Raw genomic sequence first — 14,701 nt, 5'->3', positions numbered from 1 at the left:
GGGCTTAGCATTGAAGGAGGAGGCCCAACAAATCTCCCCCTCCGACTTCTATGCGTCGGCTTCAGCATCAATCCGGCTCCTTCACAGCAGTCTTCAAATTTTCTTGCTGGAACCGGCTTTGTCATCATGTCGGACCAATTTTGGTCAGTGTGCACCTTGACGAGTTCGAGCTCTCCACCTTCCACCACATCTCGGATCCAGTGATACCTCACATCAATATGCTTAGTGCGGGAGTGATAGGTCGAATTCTTCGCAAGATGGATTGCGCTTTGATTGTCACAACCCAGCTCGTACTTGTCTTGATCATGGCCGAGTTCCATGAGGAACTTCTTCATCCACATCATCTCTTAGCTTGCCTCAGTAGCGGCAGTGTACTCAGCCTCAGTTGTCGATAGTGCAACACATTTCTGAAGTCTTGATTGCCAAGGGACAGCTCCTCTGGCAAATCTCATCAAATATCCTGTAGTCGACTTCCTCGAGTCGGCGTCTCCACCTAAATCAGAATCCGAATAGCCTTGCAACTCGGCTTTGCCTTCTCCAAATCGGAGACATAAGTCGGTCGTACCTCAGAGGTACTTGAAGATCCACTTCACTGCTTCCCAGTGCTCTTTGCCGGGGTTTGACAAATACCGGCTTACCATTCCAACAGCATACGCCAAGTTGGGTCTAGTGCAAACCATTGCATACATCAAGCTTCCGACGACGGATTGGTAAGAGACCTTCATCATCTCATCTTTGTCTTCATCAAATCTCGGACATTGCTTCTGGTTCAGCTTTATGTGTCCGGCAAGGGAGGTGCTCACTGATTTGGCTTTGTCCATGCTGAATCTCTTCAGAATCTTCTCAATATATTTCTCTTGACTCAGCCACAGTAGCTTCTTTTGTCTATCTCAGATAATCTTGATTCCGAGAATTTGCTTTGCAGGGCCGAGGTCTTTCATTGCGAAGGACGAGCTCAACGCCTTCTTCAGGGCGGCTATCCTCAATTTGTCTTTCCCTATAATAAGCATGTCGTCAACATATAACAACAAAATCAGAAAATCTCCGGCCTCATACCTCTTCACAAATACGCAGTGGTCAGCTTCTGTCTTTTCAAACTTATGATCAGTCATGAATGATTCAAACTTCTTGTACCACTGCCGAGGTGCTTGCTTCAAGCCATATAGACTCTTATTCAACCGACATACCAAGTCTTCTTGGTTTGGAGCTTGGAATCCTTCAGGTTGCTCCATATATATTTCTTCTTCTAAATCACCGTGAAGAAATGTCGTCTTCACGTCCATTTGTTCTACCTCAAGGTCCATCGAAACCGCCATGGCTAACATGGTTCGGACCGAGGTCATTTTCACCACAGGAGAAAAAATCTCCTCAAAGTCTACTCATTTCTTCTGATTGCAGCCTTTCACTATAATCTGGGCTTTGTATCTCGGCTTTTGTCCGTTCTCTTTATTCTTAATCTTGTAGACCCATTTATTTTTCAAAACTCGTCTTCCTTTAGGCAACTCAGTCAGCTCATAAGTCTGATTCTCGTGCAGAGACTTCATCTCGTCTTGCATTGCCTTTTTCCATTCTTCTTTCTCTGAGCTCATCACAACCTCATCATAACTCTGAGGCTCACCGTCTTCAGCAACAACGGTGTATTCATCAGATGGGTATCTTGTAGAGGGTCTTCTTTCTCGAGTTGGATATCTCGATTGTTCTTCAGCATGAGAACTCGATTCATCATTCTCATCCCGGATCTCATCATCAACTCGGACCTCAGTGTCTTGGTCATCTTCAGCTTGTTGCTAATCATCAATTCCTTCATTCTCTTGATTTTCTCCTCCTGCTTCAGCTCGGACAGGAGGGATGGGTTCATCTCGTCTGACACTAACTCGGACTTTGGGCTTCGAGATGTCATGAATGTTCTCACCTTCATGAAAGATCACATCTCGACTTCTCACTATCTTCTTATTGATTGGATCCCAAAGTCAGAACCCGAACTCACATCTCGGCGAACCAAGATAGATGCATTCTTTTGTCTTCGCATCAAGTTTTGCCCTTTCATCTTTAGGGATATGCACGAAAGCTCGGCATCCAAAAACCTTCAATTGATTATAGGCCGCTTTCCGACCTGTCCAGACATCTTCTGGAATTTCTCCTTCAAGTGGCTGTGATGGTGAGAGGTTGATCAAGTCAACAGCTGTTTTGATGGCTTCTCCCTAGAATGATTTCGGCAATCCGGCATTGGACAACATACTTCAAACCTTCTCTTCAATAGTTCTATTCATCCTCTTAGCAAGTCCATTCAATTGTGGAGTCTTGGGGGGGGAAGCGTCTTCTCAAGTCGGATCCCGGCCGCTCTGCAATATGCATCAAAAGGGCCGCAATACTCACCACCATTATCAGATCGGACCACCTTCAATTTCTTGTCAGTCTCCCTTTCAACCATCGCATGGAATTTTTTAAAATATTGGAGTACCTGGTCTTTAGACTTCAACAAATATACCCATACTTTACGGGAATGGTACGTCATCAATAAATGAAACAAAGTACTGAGCTCCTCCAAGGGATCTTTCCGACATGGAGCAGACATCAATATGGACGAGGTCAAGAATAAACCTGCGTCGTCTTGGTTGATCCGGTCTCACAAAAGAAACCCGGTGCTGCTTTCTAGCTAGGCAATGCGTGCAACTGGCCTTTCAACCCGGTCAATAATCCTTTCTTGTTCAAGATCTGGAGCTCTTTCTCGCTCATGTGGCCGAGGCGCTTGTGCCATAGCTCTAAGCAAGGTTTATTTTGAACAGAATTGGCTTCTCCGCCATTGATCTTTCCTTGCATCACGTACAAGGAGCCTTCCTTCTTACCTCGGGCCACGACCAAGTTTCCCTTGGCCAGCTTCCATCTAACACTACCGAAGTAGTTCGCTAACCCGGCATCATCAAGTTTGCCTACCGAGATTAGGTTCAAACGCATGTCAGGAACATGCCTTACATCTTTCAACACAAGTCGGCATCCGACATCTGTGGTCAGAGTTACATCACTGACACCAACAATCTTGTTGGTCACTTGATTTTCCATCTTCACGACTCCAAAATCACCACCTCGATAAGAAGAGAAAAAACCTTTGTGTGGAGTAACGTGGAAGGAGGCACCGGAGTCAACAATCCAGGTGTAGTCATCATATGCAACATTCAAATAATTATCCTCACCAAGGAGGAATATCTCGGTATTCGGGTTGGCAGCCACCACAGTAATGCTCTTGTCTTCCCTCTTCTTGGGAATAATCTGATCCGATTTCACAGAGCCGTTCTTCTCATCATTCTGCAGGGTCCAACAGTCTGGCTTTTTATGGCCTGTCTTTCCACAGTAAAAGCACTACAACTCATATTTCGGCTTTGACCGACCTCTGGACTTTTCTCGTCTGTCACGACCTCTACCCCTGCTTTTGCTTCTACCCCGGGAGTCGGATTTCCCTTTGTTTTCAGCAACGTTGGCCTCAGACGTGCTTGAAACACCTCGTTATCTTCTCCTGACTTCTTCGCTCAGGAGGCTGTCTGTCACGACATCCATCTTCAACTTTCCTTCTGGAGCTGAATTACTCAAAGTCACCACCAGAATATCCTAGCTTTCTGGCAGTGAGCTCAACAGCAGCAAAACCTGCATCTCATTATCAATTTTCATCTCAGCTTTTGACAGCTGATTCACAATACCTTTATAGGTGTTGAAGTGTTCAATCATGCTCATGTCGTCCTTGTATTCAAGCTTCACAAGTCGGCGAACCAGGTATGCTTTATTCCTGGGAGTCTTCTTTTGAATCATGGACTCCAGCTTCGTCCACAACTCATACGCGTTTGTGAACTTGGACACGTGCTCAAAGAGGCTTTTATCAATATATTTTCTGATCGTGGCTACCGTCTTCCGGCTCAGGATCTCCCACTCCTTATCGGTCTTGCCTGCCGGTCTCTCATCAAGGGTAATGGGCTCATGTAGATCTTTGCAGTAGAGATGATCTTCCATCATCGGTCTCCAATAGGTGAAATTATCAGCGGTCAACTTGAACATGTCTCCATCATTGGTTATGCCACTGGTCTCCATCTCGTCTCCCTTAGAACTCGTCGAACTCGGGCTCTGATACCACTGTTAGGAAAACTCGGTTCCCTCAAACTCGGCTAAGCAGCCTTTGTGCGGAAGTCAATCAACAAGATCCTGATCTCGGATCTCAGCAATACCTCAGCCTAAACTTCACCAGGTCGGGAAGCGCAGCGGAAAAATCAAAACAAAAAACACAAAACAGGAGAGAGAGAGAAAGAGAGAGAGAGAGAGAGAGAGAGAGAGAGAGAGAGAGAGAGAAAGAGAGAGAAAGAGAGAAGAACACAACCAGATTTAACGTGGGAAAACTTTCTCCAATGAAGAAGTAAAAACTCACGGACCTAGTCCAGATAAAAAATTCACTATGAAAATAATGGTTACAAAGAATCAAATACACCAATGTGGTGGTTAACTCAACCTCTCCAACAATGGTGATAATCAAACTACCCTAGAGATGTTTCACTCAAACTTTCTCTAGAGATCTCTCAAATGCAAAGCATGAAGCTTTGCTCAAACAATCAAATAATTATCTCTCAAAATTTCTCTCTAATCTCTTAACTTAGCCTCCACCCACAACTAATGAATATATAGAGGAGGTGAGATCTAGGGTTAGAGTTTTTAGGAAACCCCTCAATGGACTTGGGTTAGCATTGAAGGAGGAAGCCCAACACGTAACACATTTGATCATGAAATTTTCAAGGGTGGGAAGATTTATCCAAATTAAAGAATCACTTCAACCCAAAACTTTAAGGTGTTGGGTAAGAGCCTTTTTAATTATTTATATTATTCTTTAACACAAATTAAAATAGGGTAATATTTCTCTCAAATTGCATAAGAGATAAATATTTTTCTACACTCACGTACAATTGGAGGGCCCAACAAGAGAGAAAAATAAAATAAAATAGTAACTCAATTATCAATGTGATTATGTGACTGTAAAAAAATATTTCTCTCATTTTAACTTGAGTGAAACATTACCCATTAAAATATATAAATGCTTGCATAATGTATCTCGATTAGACGCTGTAAGTAATTGGCATTGAAAATTCACTTCGAGTGTTCTAACTTTATACTGCTATTCCTGAAAGCGTAGAAGTGACGTAAAGTCGTAAAGAACGAAAAAGCACAAACCCTCAAAGTCAGTTCTCTAAGCCGACAGGCTGACAGAATGTTTGGTTTACAATTAAGATTAATTAATCGATTTTATTTATAATATTCTATTGAATATTCATGCATACTTTTTTCGGTTTTAGTTTCGTTTCATACTGATCACCTTCATGAAGTTATAAAAAAAAGTAATAGTCGATTAATATTTTAAATCAACAGATAAAATAAAAAATCATCAAAAATAATTCATTAAAAACCAACTGTAAAAGCATTAGTTGACGAATATTAAAAAAAAATTATCAACCGAAATTGTTAATATATTAAATTATATTTTTTATTAAATAATTAACCGATAATTTTTAAAAAAAATTTACTTAAAATAAATTGATCTGCTTTAAAAATTAAAAACATTTATTTAATGGTTTGCATTAAATTAAGCACGTGTATTTGGAGAGGCGGTGCAATAAAAGACAATCACGTTCACAAGTGTGTCAATTTCGTCTCGGGTGTTACACATCACGCCGCAAGGATCGACATCTTATATCAATCTCGTCATGCCATTCGATCATTCGATGCAAATCGTGAAACACGTGCTCAAATTAAAAGAAAAAAACAGCTCCCACCGTTTCCTACCCGATGTTTTTTATTTTTGTTGTGCTTTACGTGTTTTTCAAGTACTTTTCCAACACCCATTTTGAACTCATATATACACCTTCTCATTCCCCATTTTTTTTTCAAAATTTTCTCTGTACAGCATTAACGTTATCTCTTTTTTTTCGGAAATTACGTCAACGTTATCTTTGGTTCTTCAACTTGAGTTTTCTCTTGAAACTCTCAAAGATAAAGAAGATGAGGAGGAACTGCAACTTAGAACTTCGCCTTTTTCCTTCCTGCGATTCCGATCCCCAACCAATGTAAGCAGTTTTTCTTTCTCTTATTCTCTTTTTTCCTTGTTTCAGTTTGTTTGTGAATTCTGATATCTGTCTATATATCTTCACTACCCTGCATATATTTGGATTCAGTTCTTAGTTTTTTCTTTTGGTTCTTTTGTTTCTCCAATGAAGGATGGAAGCAGAAGCCGGTGAGAGCCCACTACAACAATCCCACCGCCAAGACAACCACCACCACCAGAACCAGCAACAACCGTTGACTATTTTCTATGATGGCAAGATTTGCGTTTGTGATGTCACAGAGCTTCAGGTATATATATATATATTTTTTTTGTTGATGATTCATGATTGCTCTTCTTTTCTTTTTCTTTTTTAATTTAGTTTTCTTTAACATTTGAGTGTTCTCTGTTTTTTGGGCAAATCCTTCTGGTAACCTGAAAATTCATAGGATAAGTTAAGCTATTAGGGACTATCGATCCATTTTTGTAATTGTGGCTAATTAATTTGATTTTTAATTTCCCAGTATAATCAGATACGATGAATATTATGATTATCACTACGGTATAAATGGGTTACGCTCGGGGCGGCTCAACTTACATCAGATGGCTCACCCTATTATATATAGTTAAATAGAATATTTAAAAATTTTAAATAAAATAAATAAAATTATTATTTCAATAATTTTTAATCATAAAATAATATTATTTTAATTATTGAATGCCTAATAAATTTAGGTAGTATTTGGTAGGAGATTTATTTTGGGATTGATGAAAAAATGTGAGTGGATATTAAAAAATACTAAGTTTGATTCAGGTTTTTAAAAAAATACTAGGCAAATAAGATAAATGGGGAAATGACTTTTGTGTTGATTTTTGGATGAATTTCACTGTTAGAGAATACCACTTGAATTCGAAATAACTGTGGACCTAAAAAAACAAGTGTGAAGTTTCTCCCGAACATAGATTTTGCAAATTTAATTAAATTTCTCTGGTAATATTTCGGTCAACCAAACAACTTTTTTTACATTTTTCTACCAAACTCACTTTCTTTCCAACCATTTTTCTAGTAATTACTTTTTCATTTTCCTAGTAATTACATTTTCCTAGTATTCAAAAAATTTCTAAATTTCTCCTCAAGTAAATGACCTATTAAAGAGCCTAATAAATCTAGTAAAGTTTTTGTTTTTCAAAAATATAGGTCATAAATTGAGTCCAATAAATCTAGTAAAGTTTTTGTTTTTCAAAAATATAGGTCATGAATTGAGTTCACATAAGACTTACAGATCAGGTCAGACTTAAAGTATTTTATGCAAATCTGATTTATTTAGGCCAAAATTTAATCCAATCTAACCTCTTTATAACCCAAATTATCGCTAGTTATTATATATTATGGTAGGTTTTTTTATACATTTACTATATGATGAGTAACTACTATGTAACTTAATATTAAGAGTGCCTACCATGAAAGAGAAGGAGCGCGGAGAGAGAAAAACAGAAAGTTTTGTAAAGGACAAAGACCTTTGCTGACAAGTCGTTGGTGGTAAACCAGTACAAGACAAACCATAAGACGCAAAAACAGTAGCTAGGTACTGGTGTATCTGAAACTTTTGGCAAGTTTCCAAGTAGTTTCGGAGTATGAATCCATAGACTCATTATTTGACTTTTGACCTCAAAAATATTGGACACAACTGTATACACCGATACCTTAGGTGCATGTTTTTCTCAAGAGCGTTTTCTTTTATCCAAGCCACCTTATAATTTTATACTTTATGAAGGCAAATAAAATTAATGAATGAATCAATTTTTTTTAGTATAACCATGTAGAGTTGTAGACCCACTCTTTTATTTATATTAGGTGCTGGACTTTCACGTGTTGCCATGATTCATGATTTCAATTATTTTGAATATGAGAGAAGGAATTTTAATTGGGGTCATGTAAATTGCATGCAGGCGAGATACATTTTAATGCACGCAAATAAAGAGATGGAGCAAAGAATGAAGACACCAACTGGGTCAGAGCCATCTTCACCAAACTTATATAGCCCTGGCACTGGTCTTTCCATGAAAAGATCGCTTCAGAGGTTTCTCCAGAAGAGGAAGAATCGGATCCAAGAAGCATCCCCATACCATCACTAGCTTAAGTTGAATGAAGGGAAACGAATGAAAATTTTGGTTGTTTGTGTATGAAAAATTATGATGAGTTAGTTACATCTTTTGCAAACAGATCATAGTCCTGTGACTCAAGGGCTTGTAAATTATGTAGATGTGTAGATCAGGAATCCATGCTCACGGTTGTCAAGCTTAAAACAATTTCTTTATTAACATATTCGTTTTTTGGTTTATTGATAATGTCCTTTTTCATTTTGTTGAAGATTTAACTATTAGATCTTTTTCTAATGATGAAATACACTTCAATTTTTCTATAAAAAAAACGCTTGAATTTGATGATTGAATTTTTTTTTTTTATTTTAGTTTTCAGATCAGCATTAATGTATCAATCACAATAAAAAAAAGAAAAATGTTATTTAATTAATGTACCAATCACAATTAATATACCAATCATCAATCACAATTAATTTTGATAACAATTAATGTAACAATATTGGTACATTAATTGTGATTGGTAATTGATACATTAATTATTTGTGATACCATTGTTACAAACTCGAACGATATTTGTGAGAGATAAAATATATCAAACGATGTGTTATTGCTTAGGTCTCGAAAAGTTATATGAAATAAAATAAAAAAACATCTGATTTGGATATCCGAATCAAAAGGTATTGCCTTCCAAAGTGATTGGTGATTGGTATAATCAAAAGTTAATCTCATTGGTACACTAATTGTGATTGGTGATTAGTACGCATTAATTAAAAGCTTTTTTCCTTCATTTTCTTTTTCTATTGTGATTGGTACATTAATTTTGATTGAGCAACGAGATTGTGCCATATAGCACACCAAGTTCGCTACCCCTGGTAGCGAACTGAGTCCAGTCATCTTTTCTGCCACGTGTAACGAAATTATTGGTTATTGCAAAGAAGCCTAAAGTCATTTTGTTGGTTATTGCTCCTAAGTAGCAAATACATAATTAAATTAATAATTCTTATTATTTTATTTTATATTAATTGAATTCATTCCTTAATTATTTTTATTATTTACGTTATTTCTAGTATTTTTTTTATATTTCATTTATGGTGTTTTTATTGTTGAATATTATTGAAGAAACATATTTTGTCTTGAGTTTGTTAATTTTTATTAACTTCTTGAAGAAGTTATGTTTTATATATTTTATTAATTTGCAGAATATTGCAAATATTTACAAATATTATTATGTGACTGATTGTCAATGAAGGATATCATGTGAATATAATAAATTTAAAGTACATAATCAATTTTATTCTTTGAAGAAAGAAAATAAAACTTCAAAGTGACACTCTTAAATAAGGCAATCTAGCAACTTTATATTTATAAAAAAGGTGACCCCAGGAGTGGCCCAATTATACAAAGATTATGAGAAACCAATAAGTTCTAAAAATATGAAAAGAAGATATGAAATAATATTTGTGTATATATCATTGACCATGAACCTAAAGTTCACTGGCTCGTATGCTTTCAAGCATACCCCCCTCTTGAACTTGTACGTGGATGTAAACATGACGTTTACCATATGCACGGTTTTTTTGGTTGCATTATATATGTCCTTATGTCACTTGAAAGTTTGACATTTACATGAGTTTTTGAGACTCAATATAGAATCAAGTACTTGGAGCCCTTGATGGGCAATTTGTTTAATACATTATTCACTAATTAAACATTTAATGAAGGACATTTCTCGAAATTAGGGGGACAAAGCTAAAAGCTTAAAAGAATCCCGGGAAAATTATTTTGAATGAAAATAAAACCAAATGAATTATTTTGACTCATGTACAAGTATAATTGAACTTGAAGTTCAAAATAAATGCCAAATATTTCTGATCACAAATGAGTGATTAAGTCTCATATCCTTGCAGAAAGTGAGTCACATATAGTGGAGAATTTAATGAAACAAAATTTGTTTGAGTCTAGTCAACGACGGAAGCATGAATAAGACTAAATACATAAATCCGCGAAAAATAAAAATAAGTCACTCATCGTGCCTCCTGAAGAGGTCAACCGTGAAGAAAGCAAACCCGGTGAAATAAATGCAACTGCTAATTTTTAACAATCCCAGGAATACGAAACGACCAAATTTGAATGTCTTGGGAAACGACGAATATTTGGTTGATATTGACATAAAAGTATGCAATAAAACTATATTAATAAGGGAGAAAATATAATAATATTATCTGTCGCTGGCGACACCATTGCCTTCTCGGTAGCTCTTGTTGTCTCAAGAGATAATCTAGATCCAGAACCCAAAACCATTCAAGAATGCCAGAAGCATTCAGATGATAATGAATGAAAGGAGACAATTACGAAAGAACAAGGGTTTTTGATGAGACCCTATATCAATTATGATATTTATTCTCTTGTAATAAATTCGATTACATTCTGTTACTTGATCAGTATGGCAACAAGGATGCATATTAAAATGCATTTATGGACTTCGTGACTACAACGTCACTTGACGATGATATTTATATAAAAATCCCTGAAGGATTCTCCATACCCTGTATGGGAAGAATAAAATTCGTAGTATGTTTAGCATTGAGTTGCAAAAATCATTGTATGATGGTCTCAAAGGTATTATTATCTCGGCCTACAGATTGAGCATCTTCCAAAATGATTATTTTATTTTCACCAATGTTATTATATAATGATGGTCCATTCACTAGAAGTGAATATAGATCCATTTAGACAAATAACGAGAGAGGATTAGGACCTGAAGCCCTTAATCTTAAATGTCATATGAGCACTATTATACTCTGCAAATTGCAACAAGTCTGATATTGTATTTACAGTAGAAGTTCTAGCTAGACATAGTTTGGCCATTTAAGACATTGGAATGATGTTAATCATATTTTGGTTATATTCAAGTATTTACACATGATATGAAGATTTTACATTGGTGGAATATTTTGATGCTGACTATTTGTCTAATAATAACATATTAGATATGGATCTGTTTATGGAAGCACTGCAATGCTATGGAAGGCTATAAAAACTAAGCATAGTCGCTACTTCCTTAATAGATTACTTTCATCAGGGGGAGCGAATTAATTATGACTATTCCTGAAGGATGGAACCCTAAAGGTTTATTACTATAATTTTCCTTTGCTAAGATTTTCTTCCCAAAGGGTTTCTCTTGGCTAAAGGTTTTTAATGAGACAATTTATGCGAGGTTTTTAATTGCACACATCAGGTACTCTTTTTCCTTCGTTAGTTTTTCCCATTGGATTTTTCTAGCAAAGTTCTAATGAGGCATGAAATTAGCGTAATAATATCCAACAAGATGTGTTGTAAATAAAAGTTAATGATCAAATTGAATGAACATTACTATAATTTATTTCGGGAGAAGATTATGAGATAATCATTTTAGAAAATTGTAAATGTTGACCTATTCCCTTAGCTCCGGCATTAGCTATATAACTTAATTGAGGGGGAGTTATACACATTGCACTCTTTTTCCCTTTATCAAGTTTTTATCGTATTGAATTTTTTTTGGAGAGATTTTTAATGAGGCATATTCATAGTGTATAGTCATCCAAGGGGGGTGTTATAAAATATATAGTTTAATATGTGGGTGACTCTTTTGGTTGCCCATGTCTTTTGGTGTATCATGTAACCGCAACATTAATAGTGTATTCAATGTATTTATTCCTTTATTATGTTCAAAGTCCTATATAAGGACATGACTCTTGTAAGAATGTGGATGATCGATGAATAATAAGGTTCCTGCATCATACTCTATCTTCTTTCTCTTATCTCTCTCAAATCTTTTTCTCTAGTTTTATAACACGTGATCAGCATGATTGTTAATTCGTAGTACATAGTGTTAATTCGCTGCAGGAGAAGAAAACTTATCCTACTACATGAGAGTTATATTTCCCATCTTGATAAAGTTTTCGCCTTATGTATCATTTGGAATCCTGTCATCGTGGCTTGACAAAATAACATTATCGACTAAGTTCGCAAAGCCACCCTAAAGGAAAAAAGGGAGGAAAGCCGCAAAAGCTGTAAAGGGTTATTACAAATACGGTATATATATTTCCCAATATATATACCGTATTAGTAACAACCGTTTCCAGCTTTTGCGACTTTCCTCTTTTTTTTCCTTTGAGATTTCGACTTTGCAAACTTAGCCGATAATGTTATTTTGTCAAGCCACGATGACAGGATTCCAAATGATACATGAGGCGAAAAATTTATCAAGATGGGAAATAGAGCTCTCATGTAGTAGGAAAAATTTTCTTCTCCTGCAACGAATTAACACTATGTATTGCGGGTAGTACATAGTTATAATTTTAAAAGCTATTTTTTTCTCTCCTTAGAGGGTGTCGGCTGACGTGGCGAAGAGAAAAAAAACTAACTTTAATATTACAATTATATATTACCCGTAGTGCATAGTATTAATTCATTGCTGGAGAAGTCTCTTCTCCTACAACATAAAAAGTTGGGGACCTGACATAAATACTCTATATATTTGCAAGGTTCAGGAAGTAAATTTACATCATGTAACCCAAAATAGGTTCTTTTGGAATTAAAAAGAAAATATATATAGGAAATATGGGTAAACTCATATGCAGATGCAGTAGCGGATTCAGAAAATTTTATTTACGTCTACACACTTAGTGGCGGGGGTTGCGCTGCCCCTGAATTTTTCTTTAAAGAAATTTTTAAATGCATTAAAAAAATAAAAGAATATAAACAAGAAGGCAAAATAAAATTATTCACATATATCAAGCTTTGTTATTTCACGCATATCTCATTTTTTATAAAAGCTATTTCAAGCTAGAGTAAAGTACCTTTGGAATCCTCGATCAACAAATATTACAGGGCCCAATTTAATCCTTTAGAAGAAAAAGTCGACTTGTGCTTCCTCTGAAATTCAAAATAGACTAACGTGGGTCTTATTTGAATTTCAGAGGACCATGATTTCGACTAACTGTGTTTATTTTAAATTTCAGAAGGATCACAAGTCGACTTTTTTTTTCTAAAAGATTAAAATGGGCCCCGTAACTTTTGTTGAATACCCAAAATGTACTTTACTCTTCAAGATATTTCAAAAGAATTTTTTTTTTTGTCTGCACTTGCACACATAAGTAACCATGTAGATCCGCCAATGTGCGGAAGAGAAGTAAAATATTTAAAATATCTTTTATTTTCTTCTCAATTTCTAAAACAATGTCATTTGGATTTGTAAGAAATAATTTATCTCATATAATTTAAGAAATATTTTTTTATATTATATATATATATATGTGTGTGTCGGGGGTGGTGTGTGTGTCTGGTACAAATCGGCCTATTTTGACTATTTGATAGTTCTGGCAATTGTGAACTATTTCCAACCGAGTTGGATGGGTGTTGAACTAGTATTGGTTTTTGGATTATTATTGCAAAGTTACTTCAAGAGTATAGTTGGTGGATATAAAAGAATTAAAATACTAAACTGAAGTGCATGTAAAATAACTAACTTTTAAAATTCAGTTCATAAGCTAAACTTGTTTTCATGAATTAGGTTTTAAAGAATCAGTTCATAAATCGAATTGATTTTTAAAATTAGTTCAAGAGTTGAACTGGTTTAAAAAATAGTTTATAAATCAAATAGTTTTTTTTTTCATTTTCTCTTTTTTTCTTTATTTTTCTTTTTTCTCTTTATTTTCCTTATTTATTTAGTGGCTTCTTTTATTTTTATTACTTTATTTCTTTTATTTTTATTTTTTTAGAACATGTTCAACCCGAACAGGTTCCAAACCGTTTTCAAACCGAATCAGTTTGGGTTAAAAAAATATTTGATTCTTTGAGTTGAATTGGTTTAAATCAATTTGGTTCAATTCTTTAAAAAAATTCAGTTCAATTTGACCAATGCACACCCCTAATAAAACCCAATACCTCATCATAGAAAGTTATAACACTAATTACTAAGTCACAATTATTTTTGTCAAATGTAAAAGCATAAAAATAGCAAAAAAATGCAAGTTTCGACGTTTTTACTTAAATCAAATAATTAAACCGGGTCTTATAAAAAAAAAACTGAATCAAATCACCTTTTAACCCATAACTTACTTTTTTTTTTAAAAAAAAAAACCTATTTCCATTTTCCCAAAATCAAAATGTAATCTTCTTCTAGTTATGTGAAAAAAAAAACTCTTGATCGCTTGAGGTTGCTATTGTAGAGAAAGAAGACGGTGAAGCCATTGGTGAAAATTTGAAGTACTAAGCTGAGGTGGATTTTGAATAAATTTAATATGTTTTATTGCAAATGAACGTGTTACAGGAGCAAAAGAAAAGGACATTAAGGACATGCAACTATGCAAAATGATGTATTTGATTTGAATTAATTGATATAATTTAGAAGTTATTAAATTTTATTCTTTTGATATTTTGGAACTTGTTTGTAGAACATCTCTTTTTTATGCATATATTTTGGAACTTGTCTTATATAGTTATATGACTTATATATTTTAAATATGAAGTTGTTAATTGAATTTTGAG

The 14,701-nt window shown here is 35.1% G+C and overlaps 1 protein-coding gene across 1 annotated transcript; it reads left to right on the top strand.

Annotated features, from left to right (window-relative positions):
• Window positions 1-6,027: 6,027 nt before the first annotated feature.
• Window positions 6,028-8,203, top strand: LOC133316145 (protein TIFY 5A-like). Its single transcript, XM_061517860.1, has 3 exons — window positions 6,028-6,092; window positions 6,243-6,378; window positions 8,018-8,203. The coding sequence occupies exons 1-3, from the start codon at window positions 6,028-6,030 to the stop codon at window positions 8,201-8,203; spliced, it is 387 nt and encodes a 128-aa protein (XP_061373844.1).
• Window positions 8,204-14,701: the final 6,498 nt, after the last annotated feature.

Source organism: Gastrolobium bilobum, unplaced genomic scaffold (assembly GCF_033153095.1).
Source record: "Gastrolobium bilobum isolate Gb01-03AN ecotype WA unplaced genomic scaffold, APGP_CSIRO_Gbil_v1 utg26468, whole genome shotgun sequence".
Taxonomy (NCBI): domain Eukaryota; kingdom Viridiplantae; phylum Streptophyta; class Magnoliopsida; order Fabales; family Fabaceae; genus Gastrolobium; species Gastrolobium bilobum.
The sequence above is the reverse complement of the archived record's forward strand: the minus strand, read 5'-3'. Positions and strand labels throughout refer to the sequence as shown.

What these genes read in the sequence shown, in the direction of transcription:
- LOC133316145 (XM_061517860.1), top strand. Translation starts at nt 6,028, where the DNA reads ATGAGGAGGAACTGCAACTTAGAACTTCGCCTTTTTCCTTCCTGCGAT. An exon ending in GATTCCGATCCCCAACCAAT is followed by an intron (nt 6,093 to 6,242) that starts GTAAGCAGTTTT and finishes TCTCCAATGAAG; the next exon opens with GATGGAAGCAGAAGCCGGTG. An exon ending in GTGATGTCACAGAGCTTCAG is followed by an intron (nt 6,379 to 8,017) that starts GTATATATATAT and finishes AATTGCATGCAG; the next exon opens with GCGAGATACATTTTAATGCA.